Here is a 26,024-nt window from a genome sequence, read left to right as displayed (position 1 = left end):
ATAATCATTTGAACTGATGACGAGATCATATCGTTTTGTAGTTAAATTTTTTCATTTTAATAAATTTTTTGAAATGTTAAAAATGATTTTTACCTGCTTTTTTGTGCGTTTTTATCCTATATTATGGGATTGCGATTTTTTTGCGCCGTTAATAAAACTTAATAAATCTTATATTCTTAATCTTTCTTTCTTTTCTTTCATTATTGATTGTCTCATGTATATGCATAAATAACACAATAAAGGCAGAAAAATAATTAAAAAAAAAGAAGATTAACGAGGAAAATTAAGAAATGTAATCATAAGCTTTATTATAAGCAAAAAATTGAAATATGTTATGTTTAAGAACAACAAGTGGAAATAATATATTGCAGATTGTAGGATTCTTTGTTTAAAAAATCAATATTTAAGTTACGTGGTTTTCTTCAACCTAAGATGATTTGCAAATAATACTCTGATGTCTCGAAACATTCTGAAGCTTATTTTCTCAAATTAATCATAAAATGTCGCTCAACATGTTCTTCAATTACGATCAGATACATTTATCACAAAATGCCGCTACTATGATTCATTTATTTATTAATTTTTTTGCATGTATCTGATATGATACTTTCCTTTTAAACAGAGTTCGTGAAGTCCTTAGGATATTTAAATGATGGCAACAAAACTTAAAAGATAAAATAATCAGTTTCAATAACTCGAAATATCCGGTTTTACTACTTCACTAAGATAACTTCATATAGTTAATATTTCTGCTATGGTTGTTTTTCTTTTTCAAGGACTACTTGAAACCTGTTAAAATTTTAAAATACAGGTTAAATACTTTTACGGGCATGAAATTCGTATCAAAATAATGATCAAAACCCAAATGTAAAACAGTATAATTTATGATAAAAACTTCATTAACGTCAAAAAATATGAAGACGGAAATAAAAGTCGACGTGCTTCAAGCGTTGAAAAATAGGCCCCCATACTCAAGAATCTCTAGGCGTGAATGACTTGTGACGTTAATTTTTGGACGCGCAAAACATGCCTACTTTTATTATCATCTGTTATTTTTAAATCAATGAAGTTTTTATCTTTTTCGCTTCAATTTCTTAGGATTATTAGCTCAGTATATTAAATTACTTCCCGCTACATTAAAATACGTTTAGCGTAAGATGAAAGATCATAGATTGAAAAAAATAATACAGTTCGATACTACTTTCTAAAAAAATTAATGCAGTAAAATTTTTTTTACTGATAACCCTATACTTTTTCTAAGGACGCAAAAAAATCTGTTTTCAATTGAAATTTAAAAAGTGAATGAAAAAATGGAATGTCCCCTAGCACCCGGAATCCAAGTTTTCAATATAGCTACAAGGACAGTTATTTCAAACATGTTAATTTTTACGTCCCACTCAAAATTGTTTGAAGATACATTTTTTATTTATTGATTCTAAAATTTTATTCTAGACATATTTTAGGGTATATTTTAGGCGTACTTTTTACACACTTGTTTGCTTAAAATTAATAAATACTTTGATTTAAAATAAGTAGTTCGAGCTATAAATGATAATTTATCGCTATAAATGCATTTATAGTATAATAGTAAACAGGGCTTTCGTTGCATATCCTTATTCTTGATTCCGCTATCAGAAATAAGCTTTAATAAATAATAATAGTTAAATCGTTTCTCGTTTTAGCTTTCAAGCAATAATATGTCACGTTTAAACAGATCTCAGCTCAGGAAATAATGAAATTATTGAGTAGGTTCCTTGGAAAAATATCATTCTTATCCTCTTATGACTATTAAGGGAAAAAAGTGTAGTCATATTTTCTGTAAAAATATGCTGACTTTCCCTCTGCGTGCCTTCGTGGAGGACTTCTGCAGAAATTTACTTCCGTGGAGGACTTTTTGATGGAACTAACCCGTATTTACGTTACATGGAGAGGGGCACCACGATAACCTCCCATGGTTAGTCTATCGGCAAAGGGACTCTAACCCACGATCCGTCTACCACTGACGATATTTCACGTCAGCACTGTGGTTCGTGCAAGCCGGATGCGAATTCGTATCGACCAGCCATCGGTGGGATTCAATCCCAGTTCCCCTCATTGGAAGGCGAACGCTCTATCCCCTGAGCCATCGCTGCTCAAATCTCATAGTTTAAATGAATGAAGTAAAAACGCATGATGGAAACAAATAAGCAGGCTAACAAAAGCTATAAAAATTAAAAGAATACAATATTTATCCTTCGCGGGAAATTTTAAACGCAAATACCCTTATTCTCAGTCGTCTAATCAGCATTTTAATTTCCAGATTTCTACAACTATTAAACACTAATACTAAAAAATTTTCCGACCAAATATTAAAATAATTATTATTATTGGCATCTTTTCAAACACAAATTTTTAGTTTTTTAATTGAGTACTGTTGTCCTTTAAATTAAAATGTCATAAAATTTATAAAATAATCTTAATTTTTAACACAAAGAGGTCAGCCACCAAAAGTGGCTAGATACATTACGCGTAAAATTACACGTTTGTGAATCACGCCTGAATCAGCTAAGTCTTAAACCATGTGACTAAATAGTGAGAAAAAATTTAACAACAAAAAAGATTTTGTCTAGGCTTAGAAATTTCACTAATACTGATTAGCAATCAACATTCCTTTTTCATCAACATCTCCATATGAATGATGTGTCATATGAATGTAAAGACTGGCTTGAATTTTTCAACTTAAATACGACAGTTCATCGGCACCACCATATGCGAGCAACCCAAATGGTTCTCAGCCACAGGAATGATAAATTGGTAACTTTAGTGCGATGAGCAACCCTGAAACGAGTATTACCACGACGCCTGGCGTCAAAAAATACAAAATTAAATACGACCTCAAATAAAACTCATAAGACTTCGAATCAAATAATTAAGATAAGTCTGCTGTTACGTTTTATAAAAGGGAAGATTTATTAACTTAACAATTAAATCACAATTTTGCCATCACAAAGGAAAATCTTACACTCACTCAAAAACTATTTGCATTCCAAAACTATTACTATGGCAACCACAAAACTCTACTCGGTGCCATCTATTAGCTGACATATAATAAATAAATTATTTCACAAAAAAAAATATGGTGCTCATAAACACATAATATCTTACACCTTTGTCATCACTATAACAAAGTCACCGACAAGGTAGTTGCCGGAATATCTATCACTTATGTAACCTTTTCTTTGTCGTTGACAAGTTTTAGACAATCTCATGTCAATCTGTAAATAGTTGCATATATTTTCTGTATTATTTTCTGTTTTATTATACCTGTATAAATGTTAATATTATTCTGACCCATGTAAATATTATTATATTCTAATCTAGTTTAATCTCAGTTGAGTTTAATTTCCCATTGATTTCATCATATGTTCAACCGACACACGACTTTACTATTTGGTGCTTGGCATTCCCTCTCCCCCCCAATTCTACTTCCACTTCGCACATTCCCCCATTATATATGTCTCAAAAATCCAACGAATCAGTTAAACAGGCAGCGCACTGAAATTTGAGCTACGTTCTAATGTTTTAATGTAAATACTCATTTACATGGTTATTACTTTTTGTTGTTGTTCTTGAACAGTGCCATTCAGCCTATTTATTTATTTTTTGACATAAAATGTATTGCTGAACATTTAAGATCTGTGCATTCTTTCAATTTAGAGAAATTAATAATAGTTGAAGAGCGTTTCCTTTTGGCAATATATATATATATATATATATATATATATATATATATATATATATATATATATATATATATATATATATATATATATATATATATATATATATAAATAGTACACTCTCGATTATCCGTGCGCGGATTATCCGGTTTGTGGATTATCCGTGCTCATTCCGGAGTCATACAAAAAATATAAAGAGGAACATTTTCAAGAAAAATAATTTGATTCATGAAGTTATAACACTACCAAATTTTTGGAAGTAATATTCGTTATTGGATTGCAGTATATGGAATATCAGCAGCATGGTTGTCTACGTTATCACGATCTTAGAGAAAGATCATACCGCTTGATGAACAGTCTTTCTCAGATGTTCAAGAAAAATATGATAGCAGTATTCTCGAACAAGCAAAAGAAATCTAAGGTTTCGAAATTCTAGATGAAGAAAATTTAGAATATTGGTTTCAAAGTGATGCATGTGAACCTGGCTTCCAGTATTTGACTGATGAAGACATCACCATGTTGTTAAATCAAATAGTGATGATAGTAACTAATGCAGAAGATGTAGTAAATGAGGGAAATACAATTTCTCATTCTGCTGCTCTGTGGAAACTTTATTAGATTATATGGGAGGATTTGATTACGGTGACATTACTGCGGTTCGTAAAATTTGTGTATCGATATATGGCGAAGACGCATTACACATTTTCTTAAAAGGAAAATTCCTAGTTTGATGTTATGCATGCAAATGTCAGTAATTTATATTTTTTCGTACTGATATTGATTTTTTCTTTAATGAAAGGAGTTTTCGGATTATCCGTGTTTTTTGATTGTCCGTGCGACCTGTCCCGGTGATTAACCCGGATAATCGGGAGTACACTGCATATATATATATATATATATATATATATATTAATACTTTAGCGAATTCGCCACGATTTGCACGAGCAAGAAGAGAACATGAACACACGAAATACACGAAATATGAACATTAAATGAACTCTAACTTGAGTAATTTGAGTTTACACTTACATATTATCTACATAAAGCTACATGTGAAATATAAGATTATCCAAATCCTGCATAACTTTCTCCTATACTTTTATATTTAATACAATCTCAGGTCTTTAAACTTAGAGAAAAAAGACATTATAGTGTTAATTTTATTGAAATAGAAATTTATATTGCATAAGCAGTGAATATTTTGTGCATATTACATAAATATAAATAGAATTCAGAATTAGCTACTATTTAAGTAATTGTTTCCTTCTTTTGCTAAGTGCCTGTGTATATTAAATTCTTAAGTTGACTTAAAATTTTTAAAGCATTGAAATTTAGAGACTCAAAAATAGAGGGTTAAATTAAAAATAAAATATGACAAAATTAGTTTGTTTTATTTTTAAATGAATAAACACATTATAGACACTAAATTCTTTTTAATTGGAATGTTTTGAACTAGTGGCCTATGTACCAATGAAATACTATATTCATATCATTTCCATGTTCTTTAGCCAAATATTTGGTATATCCATGTCTTTTGTCTTCTCCAAAAATTTTTCTTCCAGTCGGCGGCTTTGCTCTTCGGAGAAGTAATTTTTCCAATCACCAACAATTCCTTTTCTTACGAAATTACTTATGTTGGGGCCACTTTTCTTACCTTCAATCGCAGCTTTCATCGCAACTTTTTCTTTCACCAAAATTTCCTTTATTGTATCTGGCACTGACGATTTCTTCAATTCTTCAGGCGTCATCTCACCGATATCCATAAAGCTTTTTGTCATGAATTCTTTCATTTCTTTTAAGCTGCTGTATTTTTTGATATTCTCCATGAGGCTTGGATCCTTTCTAATGGGTTCAGCATATTCTTTGTCATCGATAAATGCTGCCATTTTTAAAATGGCGGAATCGATGTCCTCCTTGAGCTCTTCATAAGTAACAAAGAAAACATTCGGATCATTTCTGGAAAAAAAAGAAAGTAGGCAAAGACATTATATTTAAAAATCATTATATATACTAATTTAGAAGTATGTATTTTAACCCTTTGGAGTAGAGGTTACTTCTGCATTTAAAGGAAAAGAGACGTAACTAATAAGTTTGCAAGACAAAACCCACAGTTTGCATAATTAATATTTCGTAATAGTCGTGAAACAGCCCACCCAATTTTGAGTTCACGACTACCAATGTTCAACTCCTCAGTCTAGTAATTTTGAACCAAATCCATTTTGACAAGGGAACTCGTGTATCAAGTATTGGGAGAAATTTACCTTTGTGGTGTACTTTTTGATGGAACTAACCAACATTTGCGTTGAATGTAGAGGAAAACCTCCGACAGTAAGTCTGACGGTGGTACGGAGACTCTAACTCATGATTCCTCTACCACTGAGGATATTTTACACCAGTACTGATGGTAGTGTGAGCCAGGTGCAGAATTTGTAAACTACTAAAGGAAACGAAACGAGAGGAAAACCACGAAAAGCTTGACGACAAGGGAACTCTAAGCAATAATCCCCTTGAGGACGTTTTATGTCTGCACTGTGGTCGTTGCAAGCCGGGTACAGAATTCGTATCAACCACCCGTCTCTGGTATTTGAACCCGGTTCACTTCATTGGAAGGTGAACTCTATACCATAACTTTAATAATTAACATTTAACACAAAGAAACCAGTAAATAAAGTGTTATTGAATATATTGAATATAACAGTGAAAAAATATTTAACATTCAAAGTAAAAGGAAATTTATGGTGTCAAAGAATAATCCTCTAGTGCAAAGGATTACCACATCTGAAACGCTGCGAAGGGAATTACTATATTTTAAATCCTTCCTGAGAAATTCAGGGATGCCAACGCCTCCGCTAACCGCAAATAGTTTATAGAAAGGTAGAAAGTGAATGACTAAAACAGGGATGGGCAAACTTTTTTGGTCGTGGGCCAAAAATCTAGAAAAAAAAGTTTGGTGGGCCGAGTAAAAACTTCTGAAATAAAATAAAGTCAATTCATCATTGAGTGCATGTCACTCTACATCAACTTTGCGTTTTTTCGTTGCCATTTTGGGATGAAAAATGTTTGCAAATAACTCAAAAAGGCAGTAGCCATTTTATACATTTAATAATTTCACCATTATTTATAATGACGTTGTATGTGTGCAACCTTTCCATACGCAGTAAATTATGCTAGAACTCGAACCGGCAGAAAAATCCGTTCGTTGGAACTTAAAACGCGTAGACAGCCTCATGTGAAGTACAATTCACCTATATTAGATTCCATATGTGTGCTCCTCGAGAAAGACAAATACTAGTTGGAGCTAATCTACAGCTATTCTATAAGGAACTTTTGCTTTCAACATTTTACCAGTTAAAGCTGTTTGTGCTAACTATTTTAATTAATTTATGTTTTGTAGAACAAAAATAGAGAAAGTGAATAGGTCATCAGTACTTTGTTAAAAAAGAAATCAACAAAAATAGTTTTAAACAAAGTAGATATATTCGCCACTGATCGGCTAGTTAAAATTCTGTCAGCGGGCCGGATAAAATCTTACGACTGGCCACAGTTGGCCCGCCGTTGGTTAGTGTTTTATTTACGTCACACAATGGGCTATTGACGATGATCTGGGAGACATCCCTGAGGATGATCCGAAGACATGTCATCAAAATTTCGATCCTTGCACTGCTGTTATTAGAACAAAGTAACATTTTATATATAGTTTGAATTATTTTTTAGTAGAGGTAAGGCAAAGTAACTTTATTACTTAGTAACTTTATGAAATCAAGAATCACATGCTGAACGATTCAGGGGTTGGACAAAAATATGAAAACACTTCTATACTAACTCTATGTAAACAATCTTACATGAAAATTACTCGATGTAAATAATTTATTCCCTTATTACTCAGTGATTTTGAAAACATGTTATAGGATTAATAGTTATATTCCAGAATGCTTTTAAAGCTATAGTAATAGTAAAGAAGGAAAAGAAAAATTTCTTACGCTCATTTTGGTTGATGCAAATTTTGCATGGGTAAAAAAGACGCTATTTCTATAAGCTTCAAGCGCTATATTTCAAATTGTGTTCTCATGGTCTGGAAAATTTTTTACATTTAAATACCAAAGCTTTCAGAAATTTTGATGGCATTTTAAAAGCCTCACCTCGAGAGAGCTGGATTGGTTTATTGGCTTTTACATACATTTGCAGGCTTATGTGCTCAATTTAGGCTTATAAACCTTTCTCAAATAGAAGGACAGATAGCACCATGCAGAGAATTACAGCATAAAGATTCATCCAGGGTAACAGTGGGGTTCAAACCCGCTACCTCCACGCTATGCACAGCGTTTGGCGGGCGATACTTCTCTGCTCCTGAACTGGAACAAAGTGGCTTTGCATTTGAATTTTTAGAAGATTTTATATGTAGTGGTGTGGAAAATAAGTTTAAATGAATAAAAATAACAATAAAACAGAAACTTAGCTAGCATAAATTTTTACAAAAGCATAGAAAGTTGGCAGCCCTGCTATGCTACAACTATTGATATTCATTTTAAAAATAAAACTTCCAGAATAAGGGACATTTTTGCTAACTTTCTAAGAGTCTCACCACAAGATGACTACAACAAAGGATCATTTCACCTCAGGCTTTGTATGTTTGATATGTTGTGGTGGAAAAAAATAATTCAAAATCAAATTTACTGAACCAAACATAACAGTAACTTCACGTAACACTGGAAAGTTTTTCTTTTTACAAAGCCGAGAAAGTTGGCATCTCTGTAGATATTCACTTAAGTGCATATTTATAATTTAGATATGAAATGTTTTGTGGTTGAAAATTAAGCACGAGCCACCTCCTGAGTGCACAGCAAAGTGTTTACGATTGACTGAAGTCTCGCAGTGGACTGATCGTTAAGACACGGTTCCCAGTAGATCCCCGAAGTCAAGCATCACTGGCTGCGGTCAGTGTGCGGGTGGGTGACCACTTGGATCAGTCTGCGTAGGGGCCGCGGGTGTGCGGTATTGGTCCTCGTCAAATTGTTCTACCGTAAAGTGCTCGACTTCAGGGGCAGGGCGTCGGGCTACCGAAGCGGGAGTGCCATCCCCTCTGCAGAGGATCAAAATTGTGATGGCATGTCATCGGATCATCCTCAGGGATGTTTCCCAGACGGTCGCCAATAGCCCATTGTGCAGTTCTAGTGCTACGTAAATGAATTACAACAACAGCGTTTGACTGAAATTGCAATATCATGTTAAGAATTTATAAGATAAAGAATGCTTTAAAGCAGTGTTTTCCGAAGTGAGGTACGTGTACCTCCAGGTGTACGGGAACAGTGTAGCTGGGGTATGAGTTCTTATGCGAAATATTTTGTAACAAAGGAAAATTTCAAAAATTTTTATTTAAAAACAAAGCTAGCCATGAAAATTTCCGATTATGTATTTTTATATTGTCTATTTTTCGCAGAGTTAACAATTAATAATTACTGGTGTTAACAGCCAGTTGTAATTTTTAACTTTTGTGCAATTTTTTATAGTAAAAAATACATTCATTTTTTTATTAGTGGTACACATCGTTACGAAAAATTTAGAAAGGGTACACAAAAGGCATAAGTTTGAGAAACACTGCCTTAAAGTATAGAATAAATGATGCAGTAACAAGGGACAGACTTTTGAATAATTCTTAGAAGTTGACAAAGGAAGAATAGATGCTGAAAATTCAGCACGCTAAGGGGAGATGAAACGTATGAGATCATTATATATTTTATCTATGAATATCTCTTTAAAATATTAAAAATATTAAAAATAATTACAAGTTTATAGTTAAGTAGGAACTTTTTTTTAAATTAAATCATTTCCTACCTGATTAGAATATTCCAATAATGTCAGGCACTAGAAAAGAAAGGATTAAAGAAGTGATGCCTTACTCTTTATCTGATCTAACTTGGGGACTTCTGACTGCATCCATTAAGGATTGAAATTTTTCCCCTGAGCATACACACTAGAGTGTTTCGAAGCTCATGGGAAAAATTTAAAGAGTGATAGAAGAAACTTTTAAAAAAAAACCTAAACAAGCAATTGTCACCAGACTACTTAAGAACGGAGAGTAAGCAAAGAACTACCAGGAGGCAGCTACTTCTGTCACACGAAAAAACGAAGCACCAAATGGATACAAGAGGTACTAAATTAATTTTATTGTAGCAAGCGGCGAATGTCACAGGTGTAACGTCTGCATTACCATAGGCTGTAACTCTTTTGAATAGTGTCTGTAGTCTTTCCACGCATGCAGTTTAATACCTGTTGTGTTCTTTCAATTGACAGTAATGGATGCTTTCTAATGGTTTAACACTTCCACTACGTCCATACATCGTATAGTGACAATAGCGTGATTTGATGTTTTCAATTAACTTTTAAATTTTTACTCGTGAGTTTCGAAGCATTTTGCACAGTTTGTTTCTAATATTTAGTTTTAAAACGCATATAATGCGGATAAATTTGTAACGTAATAAAAGAAATGTATTATTTATTTTGAATTCAAATGCAAAATCACACATAGAAAATACATATTTCTGAAACCTAAGACATCAGCTTTTTAAACAGTCTTTTGTTCTATTACATACAAAGTAATATACTTGACTTTATACTATATACTTGATTACATGCTATATACTTGATTAATGCAATTTTATTGTAGCAAAATTCGCGCGGCTCACTAGTTATCCATGATTTGATTATAGATTTAAACAAAAAATCTAGATGCATTTCACTGTATTCATATTTTTACTTTGAATCGGAAGAAAACAATGTCTTTTAAACTGACCTGAGTTGATTAAAAGAGACACATCAAAATTTGTCTCGAGCCACGAGTGTCTTGCGAGTTTAGTGAACTAAAAGAGTGAGGTTAATGAAACTAAAACGAATTGGATACTCATGCACTGAAGTATAAATAACTAGTGGGCTGCGTCCCCTGCTCGCCAACCCCGAAAATTGCTATGCAATCTTATATGATTTGTTGCTTCGCAAACCAAGCTCGCTACTAACTTAGGTACATTGCAAATGCACAAAATTCTAAGAATTCAAAACAATCATTCAAATCCATATAAAAACTTTTTTTTTTTTTTAAAAATTACATCTTTTTAGTAAATGCTAAGTCATTAAAATAAATTTGAATTCAAATAAATGACATGTAATTCGTTAAATCTATTAGAAATGTCGTATAGTATACTTCGTAATATAAATGAAAAATCGTCAAATAAATTCGTAATATATAAATTCGTGAAAAAAAGCGCTTTCGACAAAATACTAAAATAGAAATCTATCGACAAAGACTACTCACTTCTGCCTAGCTTAATAGTATGAGATTGCCGCAGCTGATGTTCTCTGGTCATTTCAGTTTCCGTTTTTAAAAGAGCTACATGTTGAGCCACCTCAGCAAGATTTGGCATGTGACATTTTTAGCGGCAATCATTGGTCGATTCGCCGTGTAAGAGAAATGGTAACGTAAACAAAGCAAAGCAAACGTTGCCACCGGTGGAAAAGAAATACAGCCAAAATTTGGGTGCCACGTAAGAGAATTATATATATTAGATTATCACGCCTATAGTTATTTAGAGAAAAGCAAATGATAAAATGTAAACACAAACCTGTGAGAGTACCATGACTGCAGATGGTCAAAATAATCTCCCCAATATATATCGCCAACCATGAAGAGTTCAAAAAATTGATCAAAAGTTCCTTCGAAACCATGTCCGGGTAAATTCTTCACATGATGGTAGTAGGATACGCAGCAATCCTTAGGGTTCCTAGCAACATATATGTATTTGGAATCTTTTGACCAAGGAGCCAAATGAAATGGCAAATGTGACTTGATTGGTCCTGGTCTTGGCATATTTTCCGCTGCCTTTGCACCTGTGATAAGGAAATGAAGTATTTTGTTAGTTTATAATTTAATTACAGTGGCACAAAACCATTTTGATAGATAAGATATGATTCATGCAAAGATGCAGGGAGTTTTGCTGTATTAGGTCGAAGAAAGTTAATGTTACCCATTGTTCTGAAGCTGCCATAATAGGTTTAACGAACTGTGTTGCAGTATCTGGCTTTTAATTTCTTTCAAATATTTTAAAAAGCTTTAGGACGAATAAATTCGACTCTTCAACTCATTAACGCTTCACTTTTTATACTACTACAGAGCTACCAATCCAAAGTTCTCTTAAAATGGTAGTTGAATAATAATTAAATAAGAACCGGTTTTTAAAACTTTATCAACACCTAAAAGCAAACTGCTTGCTTTTCTGACATTGAATATATATCTTGTAACTACTTACATATTGTGATGTTCAAAACATTTTTAAATAAAATTTTAAAACGGAAACTCTGCCACTACTTTAAATATTTGAATGAAATTTCTGCCCAAAAGCTGAAGTAGTTAGTAGGTCCATACTACAATATAGAGAAAAGTGCTGCCGTGAAGAAAAAGTAGTTGTATTAGGTCTGCCGGAAAGTTTAGTCAATCAAAGTAAATGCCTCATTTTCCAGTAAACTTCTCTTATCAAAGAAAGTGATAGATTATTTAACCTTTAACCCAATGGTAATATTCTAGATTAAATATACACAGCGCAAAAGGACAACTGCATGCATATTCATGCTTATAACGAAAGTATCAGACAAACCTGACCGATAAGCTTGATATATACATTAAAGGGTAAATTTTTTAATCCCTTTTTTATCAAGGCACTTTTTTGCATCATTGCATAATGGGGCTCTTACTTTCTTCTAGCATTTTTTCCGCTAAACCTAATGCATGCATGAATATTAAATTAACAAAGCTACCACTAAATTCATTTTATTAAAGTGACATATTCAGAGTTGCAGATGTGAAGCAAAATAGAGGTTGCCTCACAGCCGTCCTATTAAAAATAAAATAACAATCGAAGAATTATTTTTAGTTACTTTTTGTCTATTTTAGGATAAATCATGATGTATCAACTACCATTCCATGTTAACAAATTGAGTTATGATAGTTAATTCTAACACTCCTTACGAGACTATTTCTGAAAGAAATATGAAAGCTGAAAAGAAAATAATTTCATTAGATTAAACTAACTTAAAACTTTTGCTAGTTAATTGCCATTTTTACAATGTTTTCAAAAGCAAATTGACTTTTATCGAACACTTTACCACTGCTTATTTATATATATTGCTATTTTTTCAATGCACATACGTTCTTCTAATCATTCACAAAAATAAAAACTTATATTGAAATAATCCCCCCCCCCCCATTTCTCATTGTATCGCAAAAAAGCACTTATTTAATATTTCACTACACATTTCAAAATGAAAATTATACTTTGAACTGATACAGAGTGATATCTTAGAATTAAAATGAAAGAATACTGTGGATTCTGTTAATATTTATCTCATCTGCATTAAATATTCACTATTTATGCAATATTCTTTTCGATCAACATCAAATTAACACTAAGATAACTTTTTTCATCGAATTTCATGACATCAGAGAAAATTATCGCCATTGCGTGTGTTATATTTGAACAATTTTATACTTCATATGTATGGAAATGGCTTTATGATACAGAAATATTTCATGAAAACATAAGAAAATATTTAAATGTCTGAAAAAAAAACTATTATAAAGGTTTATAAATGAACTAAGGTAATTTGATGTATTTTCCCTAAAACAATGGCGGGTTTTCGCTTAATACTTTTTTAGACATGCATCAAAACATTGTTTTTTCTAAAAAAATCTTTCACATTGTTTTGCAACTTATTACCATTTGTTCAGGATATTATCAAATAGTTATCATATTTAAGTTTTATATACTTATTTTCATTAGTAAACATCTAGACGCTGTTTACTTATTTATTTTTTTTGCAGTTATATCAACTCAGTTAACATCATGTATATCTAAAATTAGCCCTTTTGGATGGAAAAATTGTTTTTTAAATTTATTTGTAGACCATTTTTGCGAGCGAGATTTCATATGAATTCCTGTTAAGACAGAACTATAAAGCCATTTTAAAGTTCTGGCTGAGAATTAAATTTAAATTTAATTGTTGCTTCAGAACTTTTAGATCATGTTATGTTCCCATCATTTGAGAACCACCCAAAAATGTTAGGCATAAACGGATTAATTTTTCTATCCCTTCTTAAAAAATTTGTTAAGCAATCGGCTAAACAATTCTATTTTTGATAGTCTGAGCAGCGTACTTGTCTAAATGCCCTTTTATACAGTCTAAGTTCTTGAATCCAAGGACTTGGAGGAATTTCTCTATTTAAGAAGTTGAATGATTCGGTGACACTTTTCATTTCCTGAGCGTCACTGTTTGGTCAGATGAAAACCCGGTGCATGCACATGGTTCACATTCTGCATTAAAACAAAACTACAAAATAAAATAAAATTATGACAAATTGATCCTATAGATTAATTTATTTAGATTGAAATATATGAAAAGGGACAACAAATGAAATTATCATATGCTCGCTCGCTGACGTCATCAAACTTTAGAAGCTGATTGGTTAAGTGAGAAAAAACTTGGATGGAAAGTAGAGCATGCTCTGCTATCATCCAAGGGCTTGGATCAAGAACTTGGATGATCCTTTAAACTATCCAAGCTCCATGCAAAACAAGTTTCCATCAATCTCAGTTCAAGAACTTGGATTATATAAACAGGCCTTTAGTTGGTGTAAGCGGTTTTACTTTTTGGTTCTGTTGAATGAATATAAGCAATATAAAAATTAACACTTTGCGTAAATTGGAAAGGAAGTAAATAACTTACCTGTTAATTCTAAAAAGGGAGCTTTAGCATGTAAATCCGATGGCTTTTTTAAGGGTTCACCCTTCTGCAGAAGAAGTAAAAGTATTTGGCCAGTCCATGTTGTCCCGCATTTTGGATATGTCACTAAAAAGATGTCATCCGGGCGTGGCTTGTATGTAAGTGCCGAACGAAAATTGTCAGCTGAAAACGATGATGGAAGTGGAAAACCATCGACATATTGTGCGAGAGACTTACCCGACATCTTTAGGAGTGAACCAAAGGTGTAAAATACGCAATACTGTTTTTGAAAACAAATATTTTACATAAATACGAATCTGATAATGTTCTTTTGTATAATAATCTTATTCCATATTTTAATCTTTATTTGTTAAGTTTATCAAAAAAGGATTGTTTCAAATCATTTACTGATTACAGTTTTATTTCATTGGCCTTCAATTCTTTTGTATCTTTCAAAAATAATGATTAACAGAAGATAAGTGTCTGAAGTTTCTAGTACACAGTAAATACAAAAATTGCTGTTTGTCTCTATATTAAAAAATAATAAGCGACGCTGCTATTGCAATTTGTGTTCCCCTTTACAATAGATATTGTTTTGATGCACAAAATCTGAAAGACTAAGAAACACGGATTTGTAGACATGGGTAGAAAATTATACTCTAATTGTTGATAAGTCTTGGTAGATATAACTCTTGCTTTCTGATTAAGTTACTTTGCAGTGGTGGCGATGAAATTACAATTCAAAGCGGGAACAAAATTTAAGAACAATTAAACAATTTTCCAAAGAAACAAAATTTAAATATTATTACATAATTTTTAGATTATGATTGTAGGTAGCGGCTATTTTAATTTAGCTTATGCCTTAAATATTTTTTTAGTTATAATTATTATTTATCAACACTTTGTCTAACTGTCAAATATTTTCAGTATCATTTATTTTGCTAAGAAGCTTCGTTCCCAAACCTCCTCGGTTGCAATTCAATCATCTTTGTCTTTTATTATTCTTAAAAGTCGTTATATAAAAAAATGATTTGTTTATGTAAAATATAATAATTAGTTTTGTGTAAAGAACATTTTGTTAATATGTTAATCGCAACAAAATGAACGATCACTTGGATTTGAAAAAGTATTCAACTTGAATAAAAGTACACAACGTGTATCATAATAAGAAGGAATAAATGTGATTTTTAATTGTTAACTATATCTTGTTAACTATATCTTGTTAACCATATCTTGTTAACTATATCTTGTTAGCTATATCTTGTTAGCTATATCTTGTTAGCTATATCTTGTTAACTATATCTTGTTAATATCTTGTAAACTATATCTTGTTAACTCTATTTTGTCATATATAACTCGTTGATTATATGTTGCTAGCTATATATAATGATAGCAGAGTTTGGACAAGAAAAGGGAAACACTTCTGTACTAACTCTATGTAAACAATGTTTATTTCAGCAGTAATTGTTTCAGAAGATTTTCCGTGACAAAATTGTTAGCACAATTTGAAAGATCAGGCTTGAAGCTTTCAGAAATGACTTCTTTTTTACCCGTGCAAAATTTGAATCGAACAAAACAAACGTAAGAAGTTACAAGCTTTTTTTCTTTCTCATGAGAAATATAATTTTAACATTATTCTTATGTAAATATCGCAATCCTTTCAAACGATTTCAAAATGGTATTAAATCTAAAATGGTATTAAAATCAAGATGGTATTAAATCTAAAATGAAGTTATTAACTTTATGTCCTCATTTTCATCAATCCAAATTTGGCATATGGTTAAAAGGACTTCATTTCTAAAACCTTCAACCATGATCTGTCAAATTGTGTCTAAATTTTTGTCATGCAAAATCTTCCAAAACATTTGCAAACTTTTTTCTGTATTTTATTTATTAACTTTTTTTGTTGCTTTAGAAATCAAGTCAAGTGGGAGCTTATAAAATAAAACATCTCGAAAGAGATAAAAAGAAAAGTTTTTCTTCCATAATTGGTAAACAGTGAATATTTAAAGCAATAAAAAAAATCTTAAAAAATCTCTTAGAATTGCAATAACTTTTAAACAAATTAGAACTTTAAAAACAATTGGAATAAATTCATAAATGAAATTAAATCTCAGAACACGTCAAATTTTAACTCTGTATTTGTGTCTGGTTCTACTAATTCAAATATAACAGTCGATAATTCTTAAACTAATAACCAAATTCTTTCTTATTTATTGCATCGTACTCCAACATTTTTTACACTTTTCGCATATATATATATATATATATATATATATATATATATATATATATATATATATATATATATATATATATATATATATATATATATATATATATATATATAAGTATAAGTTTAAAAGCGTTTTATGTAATAGGGTGTCACATAAATGTATCGACAAACTGCTAGAGGAGTTAGGACGCATGATCAAGATTAAAATTACACAAGAACTCATGCTTGGAAACGTTGCTAGTGATGCTTTCCTATTATGAGCTGTTTCTTTGGGAGTTGTTCAGGTGATAATAGGGAGGCACCCCTAACCGCATACGATGAAGTTTCAAGGCATGGGTTCCTGTGCAATTTTAATCCTAATTAAATGCCCTAACCCCCCTAGAAGTTTCTAGAAATATATTCACAACTCTTTGTCATACATAAAGTTTTTAGATTCATCCAGATCTCTCATTTTAAAAAACATTTGGAGCTTCGGGATAAAAAATAATTTCAGATTTGAAATCCCGATCAAGGCAATATAGTATTTGTATAATTACAAAATCTCCGTGCAACTGAAAATACTTCTAAATTCGTTTTTTGTTATGATACTTCATAAACAATGTCTTCAAGCTGTTCAAAATAACCTAAAGACGAATGTATCGATGTTGGCAACGGGTTTTTGTGCGAAAAACTTGGCGTAAAATATTTTGCACTTAAAATTATTAAGAATAGGTTTAAAAATAAATATCACTCTGCAGTTTCAATTAAATGTTTAATTAATTATTATTTTCCTCATATGTTATAAAAAGTGTGTTTATGATCGTTATTAGTTTAACTTGCAATCTATCACATGTGCTTTTTTAGTTAAGCTAATATTGATGGAAACAAATTTGGAAAGCAAATCAGTGGATGATATTTTGCAAGTTAACAATTTGATATCCGAAGTTAAATTTCTTTTGATAAAATCCCCTTTACGAGTTAAAAGTTTGAGAAAATAAATGTTTAGATGCTTCTAAAGGTCTGTAGCAATATTTTTTGTAAAAAAATGTATGTTTTAAAAGAATAAATATGGTTTACAGGCTAAATTCAATGAAGCCACAAGAACAGAAAAGTTCATTCGAAGATAATGGCGCAGTTCAAAGTTAAAATCATTAGGTTACATCGCATATTACAATATTTTACTGTTATTGATAAAAAACACGAGAGTAAATAACATCGTTAAACAACGTTAACTATTTTAATAAGGTAGCTGCTTTAAGAACAGATATTTTATGCCGAGTCAGAAATGTAAATAGAGTTTTTCGATAACAAACCAAAACTGCTGTTTGCTGTTTTGACAAACCAAAACTTCCATTCGCTGTCTTGAAAAACCAAAGCTGCCAAAACCGATGATTGCCGGATGGGTGGCCGATCAAAAAACCAATGGTTGCTGGTTCGACTCCCGCTCAGGGCATGGATATTTCTCCCTATCTGATGTACTCTGTTGTGTGATGTGTGAATGCTGTCCCCCTCTGATTGAACGGGTATTTGTAGCAGTGTGACAACGGTAAAATACTTCGCTTCAATGACTCAAGTTTGTAGGTACCCGTCGGGTAACGTTAAATGAGCAACAATTTCAGCGTCTTCCAAAGTGAAAGACGAATAAGTTACAGTTAGGAAAAATTGGAATTTTAATTTGCGCTCAATGCTAATTTCATCAATAGTTTTGTAAAGACTCTCTAGAAATTCCCAACCCAAGATTTCAAGTCTTTATCGTTGACTGAGAGGTCTTACCGCCCACGTTGAGAACCCAAATAATAGGTTTACAGTGCATTTCTGTTCACAAAAGTACACGCTCCATTTTGCAGTGATGCTAAAGGTACCATTATTAAAAAAAGTGGTAAGATATTATATATATACCCATAAATATATACATAATATCTTAAGGTGTAACGAGTAAAGAATGATTAAACTTTTAATAATTTCATATTACATATTAAATTGCTCCTTCATAAATAAAATCATGATATTACATTTTTCACATGTATTTTGTAAAGAAATTAGATAAGTCAGTGCCCTTAGCCATTTTTTCAAATTTTTCATCGATTCGTCGACTTTGATTTTCTGAAAAATAGTTTTTCCAATCGCCAACGACACCTTTTCTAACAAGCTCGCTGATAAGCTTAAACCGTTCTGACAAATTTACGTTAGATTCACTTCTTTCATCACTGACCGCAGGTGTAAGAGAATCATTCTCAACCACTAAATAATCTTTTATGGTATCGGGTAGAGATGAGTTTGTAAATTCTTCAACACTCATTTTTGCTATTTCCTCTGATTGTTTCGTCATAAATTCTTTGGCTGCTTTCACACTACTGAGTTGTTTGATGTTCTCCAAGATTTCTGGGTTCTCTCTTATAGGCTGGGCATATTTCTCATCATCAATGAAAGACGCCATTTTCAAGATGGCAGCATCAATGTCTTCTTTTAATTCCTCATAAGTTACAAACAAAACGTTTGGATTATTTCTGGAAATAAAATAATGAAATAATATATCAGTTTTAATATTGTTCTTATTAATACAATACAAATACTTTGAATGTAACACTACAAACTATTTAAATGTTTTAGACATTTTTAATTTGGTTTTAAGTTTACCGACGACTATGCCTTAAAGTAATATGCATACAAATGTTACCGCGTTTCTCCAACATATCGCCAAATAATTATTGCTATTGCCTTGAGAAATGAGAAAAAATTCTATAGATGTTATAAAACGTAAGCGACCTGTGCTAGCAGATTTTTCATTATAGACCATGGTTCATATGTTTCCTAGATAATGTAAAAGTTTTGCTAATATTCTACCAAAGAAGTTTAAATTTTTTTTCTTATTTGTTTTCACCATAGAATTAAAAAAAAAAATCTTATTATATCATTCGGAAATATTAAGCATATTGGTCTATATAAAACTATTAAAAAAGCATTGAATACTGGTATAAAAAACTGGTATATAAAACTGGTGCTGGAAAATTCGCATCTAATTTTACGGGAGAATTGATAGCCATTTCCACGGCAATCGAAACTTTCATCAATCTTGAACCTTCGGAGCAGATTAGTGGTATCACCATCTTCAACGATTGCAGGTCTGCCTTACAAGCCCTCAGCAAAGATACCTCAAGCCTAATCTTAAATAACATAGAACAACTTGGGCAACTCCAACGTCTCCAGAAAAAATGCTTCTTGCAGTGGATTCCCGCTCACGTTAACCTTGAGTTCAATGAAATAGCTGATTCCTTGGCTAAAGATGCCAGAGATCTCAATCAAAATACAATCCCAACTGCGCTGCAGATGCAAATGCTTTTGTAAAGTCAAGACTATTCACCCCCTTAAAAATCAAGGCCCACGATCAAATAACTAATCTTGACATCGACAGGAAGACAGCTACCACTCTTATCAGAGTAAGAACAAGACATCAAAAAATGAAAATCTCTGCAGATGGGACTAGAAAATATCAAAACTGTGTCAACTGTCTTAATGTGGACCTCACACCATATCATGTTTTTAACTGCCCTGCACTCGCGACAGGCCTTCACCTCTTAAACTACCCTACAGAAGAAGATTTATATTCATTTAATGCCATAGAGATAGCAAAGACTATTCAAGCACACCATGAGATATGATTCAATGGAGGATACGACACCAACCAACCAAAAAAACCATTTTAGATTTTTAATTTTGCTACCACTTTTTAAGCTTTTAAGGACCATGCGAACCCTGTTATGGACGTAACTACTTGCATTAAACATGCATCAGGTATTAAAACAATAAATTTTGTTTTTTGGCCAATATCTGAGAATGACCCATTAGAGTAAATTTCAAACTACTAAAACACAACCACAGAAAATGCATTCTGACCAGTCAGGCAAACTTTATGGACAAGGCTGGACTTAGCTTGTTACAGTTGGTCTATAGATTGAAGTTTTTGAAGACAACATGTTTTCAATTCCAATGTTCGTTATCGTAATCGAAATTGAATTATTTGTGTTTGATACTGTGTTTAAATTTAATAATTTTAAATAAATTTTCACAAGTTTTCAAATAGTTTGTTACCGTTATGTGAAGTATAAATCAGATAATACTGTGATACTGTATTATCTAGTTTGATACTGTGTTTAAATTTAATAATTTTAAATAAATTTTCACAAGTTTTCAAATAGTTTGTTGCTGTTATATGAATTATAAACTAGATAACAGAACATTATCTGGTTTATGTATGTTTTACGAATACTTATTATACTGACGTGTAAAAGAAAAATCAACGCAAGCGACAAAAAATTCAAACTTGAGATTTATATATATTTTGCATCTCTATACAGGACTGGCCCGGGCGACACTTAATAATTTGAAATGCAAGTCATAGTAATTATTGAATTATTAAAGAGATTAAAAATAAATAAAAATTAATAGGGTTTTTCTACCACTTTTTATAGTTTTAGTTGCCTGTGGGATCCCTACTGTATGATAAACTATATCTTGCAAAAAAAATTTTTCAAAAACAAACTTTGTTTATCAGTTTTCTGAAAGTGTATATTAGCGTTCATAGCATTAGTAAGAGAAAGAAAAATATTGTCAAGCAACTTTTCTCGGAATCTATCATGAAAAGCACTTTATACCACTTCATCATTGTTAATATACGGATTGGAAACAGGATGGTTTTACAACCATCTAGTTAAGAATATGGTTACTACTTGAAACATAACAGTTAATTTTGCTTTAAGCTTAGCTTTACTGTGGGGAATCGAATCCGGTTCAAGTTATGAACGATGAAAACTTCACCCACCATACGTACTAGGAAGGTTTAAAAGAAAAGAAAAAACAAAAACAAAAAAAAAAAAAACATAGAATATGTTATCACTATTTTTCGCGGAAAAAAACCCCATTAGTTTTTCTGCGAGTTGTGCTTTATGTACGCACAGTTAGGTAAAAAGACAATATTTTTATCTAGCTGTGGTTACTTATTTGTAAATGAACTCAATACTTTAAAATCAATTTTCTGGAATTTAATAGATATAGTTTATTACAAGATTAAATCATTTTCAAAGTAGTAATTGTGAAACATAATTCTTATTCCCAAGAAAATGTTTTCTCTTACAAACTTGTTCTCTTTAGTGGTAGGGACGTTTCTACATCTTTATTGTAATGAGAGTTAAGTGTCACGTAGTACGTGGAGATGTGCAGATTATTATGAAAAGTGTGACGTAGCACATGGAAATATAGCAGATTATTTTAAAATTTATCGTGACCACTGGGAAATGTTGCAGATTACTATAAAAAAAGTTTCGTGTAGCAAAAGTATATAGGTAGGTAGGTACTTCATTTGCGTCGCACTAGAGCTGCACAATGGGCTAATGACCACAGTCTGGGAAACATCCCTGAGGATGATACGAAGACGCGCCATCGCAATTTTGATGATGATTCCTCTGTTTCAGTAGCTCGATGTTCTGCGTGCGAAGTCGATCACTTTACGAAAGAACAGTTTAACGAGGACCGATACCGCGCACCCTGGGTCACTACGCAGGCTGATTAAAATGGTCACACATCCGCATACTCACTGCAGCCAGTGATGCTTGACTTCGGTGTTCAACTGGGTACGGTGTCTTTGCGATCAGTGCACTGTGGGACCACACATAGTAGAACAAGCTTCGTACAAGCTATAAATATAGTAGTCTACTGGTCGTGAGTTCGAGTACTGATATAGTATTACGGCTTTCTTTTTAACTCCACAACAATGGTCAAATAATAATGTTTTTGACTAAAGAATGTTCAGATTTGCTGGAATAATAAAAATAATATTTTCTAATCAGTGGAAACTTAATAACTAGCAGGATAACAAGTGAACACTTAATACAAACCTGTGAGAGTACCAGGACAGCACGTGGTCAAAATAATCTCCGAAATAGACGGTCTCCGGTAATCCTGTCATGAAATGTTCAAAAAACTGGTCAAAAGTCCCTTCGAAGTTATTTCCTGGTATATGCTTGGAGTAATGGAAGAATGACACGCAACAGTCTTTCGGATTCCTGGCGACGTAGATGTATTTGGCATCTTTCGACCAAGGTATCAGATGAAATGGCAAATGTGACTTGATTATCCCTGGTTTTGACATAATTTCTATTCTTTTTGCTCCTGTGAATAAAAATTTTCATGTTAAAATAATTTATTGTCTTCAATTCTATATTATTAGAAAAATTTAGCACTTTTTTTAGCACTTCCATCTGGCATCCCACAAGTAACGCACGCGTTTGCTTTTTAGAAACCTTGTAAATAATGCAGTATAGAAAAAACCTGAATCAGGATTAATATATAATAGAGGTAATTAAGATTAATAACTGAATAAAGATTAAGAGGGAGAGAACACAAATATTTTCAAACTTTGACCAATAATTATTGAAACCATATAAGAGAAAAGAAGTGTTAAGATCTTCTAAAACCGGTTTTTAGGAAATTGAAGCATAAAAGCAGTTCAAAACTAAGATCGAAAGTGTTGCAGTTTCACTAGACAAATAAACTGGTTTTTGATGAGTTATATCTCTCCTTTTCTTACACAATAGCAAAAGATTTGAAATTTCTCTTTCATCCCACAGTAGACATATATTTGTTTTCCAGACAGTCCAAATAACGTATAACGTCGGGTAAAATTTTAATGCATAAAAGTTTTTAAAGAGTGGTAGCAAATTCAAAAGAATTTCTAGAATTAATGGCGTGTTGTAAAGTTTCTAAAAGTCTCCTCACGAGATAACTGTAAAAAAGGTGCATTTTATATCAGACGTGTGCATTTTATTTCAGTAAGGTGCATTTTATTTCATATGTGTATATATATATATGGGTGATTCTCACGAAACATGAAATTCACTGTCTCTTGCTTGAAAATCTAATACTATAATACTAAAAGAACTTTAAAAAAAAATAATAATACATAGCATTGCTGTTAGTATTTTAAAATGACTTTGCACTAGCATTGACTGTTTCGTATACTTAAAAAATTTAATTGAATATCAAAATGTCATTTTTCTGGCATGTCCCAAACAATATTTCCAATAATAACTAGCTACAAAACTCCCCATACATTTTTCAAAATCTAATTTTTTTATCTTATCCTATCTAAGCATTTCTGGAATATACGCAGAGGGTATTGTTTACTAAAACTTCGTTTAAAATTTTTTTTTCTGTCAATAACTTGCTTGTCCCATGAAAATCTGTCATTTTCCTGGCTACTTTCATTTAGTGATTTATAACCAAAATAGATAGCGCCAGGAATCAATATCTTATGTTAATCGATTGATTAGATACCATCCTATCTGAACATGTCTTGTTGCATGAATAAAGAACCGATTTTCTGGCTCAAAATCTATTTCAAAAATTTTTTCAAGGAAAGTAGGTTTTTATGCTGTCATTTTCCTGACTTCTTGAAATCATTAATAACAAAAACTACATGGATTTATCTGAGTTATTTTAAGATATACTGTTGTTTTCCGCAGAATACAAACGTCTTCGGCCAAAATATTAAATTAAGCTAAAATTATATGCAATAAAATAGCGAATTTGTCATTATCTTGACTGTCATTTTCCTGGCTTATGAATGCCAGGACATTGAAGTGTTACCAGAAATTCTTTTTAACTACTAATACTATAAAGAGGGAAAACAAATATTAACCTAATACAAAGTTTATGTATGATTGTAATATGCTTGGATGTAATCAAAGTTATTTATTTATTTAATGATTGATTATTATACACAATTTTATTCTGTACATATCAGCAACAAAATTTTTTTTGTTTCTTTCTACAGTGGATAAAAAGAATTAATTTAATCAATTTATGGTCCATCTAACAGAAAGGTTTAAGTTGAGTTACTTACTATTAACTTAAAATGACTGTTTTTTAAACTTCTAAGGTAATATGTCATTTTCCTGGCATTCAAGATTTGGTGAATTTCTATTTTTTTTCTCGAGCAAATGTCAATAAACTACATTGCTGTCTATAAGATATTAATAAGTGCAGCTAAAGAAGTATACAAAAAAATTTTTAGACTATTTTGAAGACTTCAAATTTGAAGAAATTTTTTTGTCTGAATTGTCATGTTTCGTGAGAATCACCCACATACTATAATAATAACTGAAACTTTAGACTAGCACTAGAAAATATTATTTTGGCATAAGCATATACATATATGCAGAGTTGGTCTATATGCATATGTATTTTGGATAGCGATACAATAAAAAGTCAGTTACCTGCCATTTCCAAAAAGGGTGCCTTTTCTAAATCCATGTCTTTCAATGGCTCTCCATTCTGGAATAGAAGTAAAAGTATTGATCCTGTCCATGTGGTTCCACACTTTGGATAAGTCACGAGGAAAAGATCGTTCAAATTTGGTTTGTATGTAAGTGCGGAACGGAATTTATCAGCTGGAAACATAGCAGGGATCGGAATGCCATCAACATACTGCACGGAATTGTCAGACATATTTGTTGCAGACAAATACAAACGAGCAATAAATGCAAATGATGTCTAAAAATTTTTAACTTGATGCCCCGCGAATCGAGATTTATCTTACAGATAATATTTTTTCACACCCTTATTTAACAGAAACAAAATAAAGCCTTGTCTTTTTTTTGTCTGGAAACAAAATTATCTTATCGCATGTTGATTATCTACTCATTGTGGTGTAACATTATATTTAATGAAGAAAAGTAGCATTCAATTTATGCTTTTGAATTATTCATCAACAGTGATGAGGCAAAATCTATTTAAATTATATTTATTAAATGAAGTCACTGATATGCATGATTTTTTTTTCTATACATTATTTTTATCTTGATATCAACTCGCGATGAAAAGCAGATGGGAAAAAAAAGACAGTCAAGATACAGTCTATTCAACTGTTTCAGTTCACAAAGAACTCTTTCATATGACTACTGCCAGAAAAAGGAGCTAAAGTAATGACGTAAATAGAGTTAAAATAAAATATTAAAAAAAAAGGAGTAATTTTGGCAAAATTATAACTGAATATTAAACTCAAAACGTAAGAAGGAAGCTATAACAGGATTTTTCACTTCTAGATGGCAGCGTAACAAGGACCTTGACTTGATTTAGGTCAAGGAAAAGGCCGTTTCTTAAAAATATTATTCCATTGCGATTAATGATGTTCGAAGATCGTGAATTCCCGACAGTTGACTTAGACAAAAAATTTCACTAGAACTTTCCAGTTACATCTGGAATAATGCAATTGTAAAATAACATTTTGGCGTAACTACTTTAGGCAATGAAAATAAGTTAAATAATGAAAA

The 26,024-nt window shown here is 31.7% G+C and overlaps 2 protein-coding genes across 2 annotated transcripts; both read right to left on the bottom strand.

The window, feature by feature from the left end:
- Window positions 1–4,865: 4,865 nt before the first annotated feature.
- LOC107450318 (sulfotransferase 1 family member D1) lies at window positions 4,866–14,898 on the bottom strand. The gene is made up of 3 exons (XM_043055646.3): window positions 14,487–14,898; window positions 11,333–11,597; window positions 4,866–5,675 (listed from the first exon to the last, which is right to left on the bottom strand). The coding sequence occupies exons 1-3, from the start codon at window positions 14,725–14,727 to the stop codon at window positions 5,204–5,206; spliced, it is 978 nt and encodes a 325-aa protein (XP_042911580.2). The 5' UTR covers window positions 14,728–14,898; the 3' UTR covers window positions 4,866–5,203.
- Window positions 14,899–18,634: 3,736 nt separating this feature from the next.
- On the bottom strand, window positions 18,635–25,764 carry LOC147814838 (sulfotransferase 1E1-like). The gene is made up of 3 exons (XM_087156981.1): window positions 24,969–25,764; window positions 22,590–22,863; window positions 18,635–19,205 (listed from the first exon to the last, which is right to left on the bottom strand). Exons 1-3 carry the CDS (start codon window positions 25,198–25,200, stop codon window positions 18,716–18,718), a joined length of 996 nt encoding a protein of 331 aa, XP_087013107.1. The 5' UTR covers window positions 25,201–25,764; the 3' UTR covers window positions 18,635–18,715.
- Window positions 25,765–26,024: the final 260 nt, after the last annotated feature.

This window comes from Parasteatoda tepidariorum, chromosome 2, assembly GCF_982258835.1.
Source record: "Parasteatoda tepidariorum strain Cologne lab strain chromosome 2, Ptep-v5.0, whole genome shotgun sequence".
Lineage (NCBI taxonomy): Eukaryota > Metazoa > Arthropoda > Arachnida > Araneae > Theridiidae > Parasteatoda > Parasteatoda tepidariorum.
This window is presented reverse-complemented; position numbering and strand designations above follow the sequence as displayed.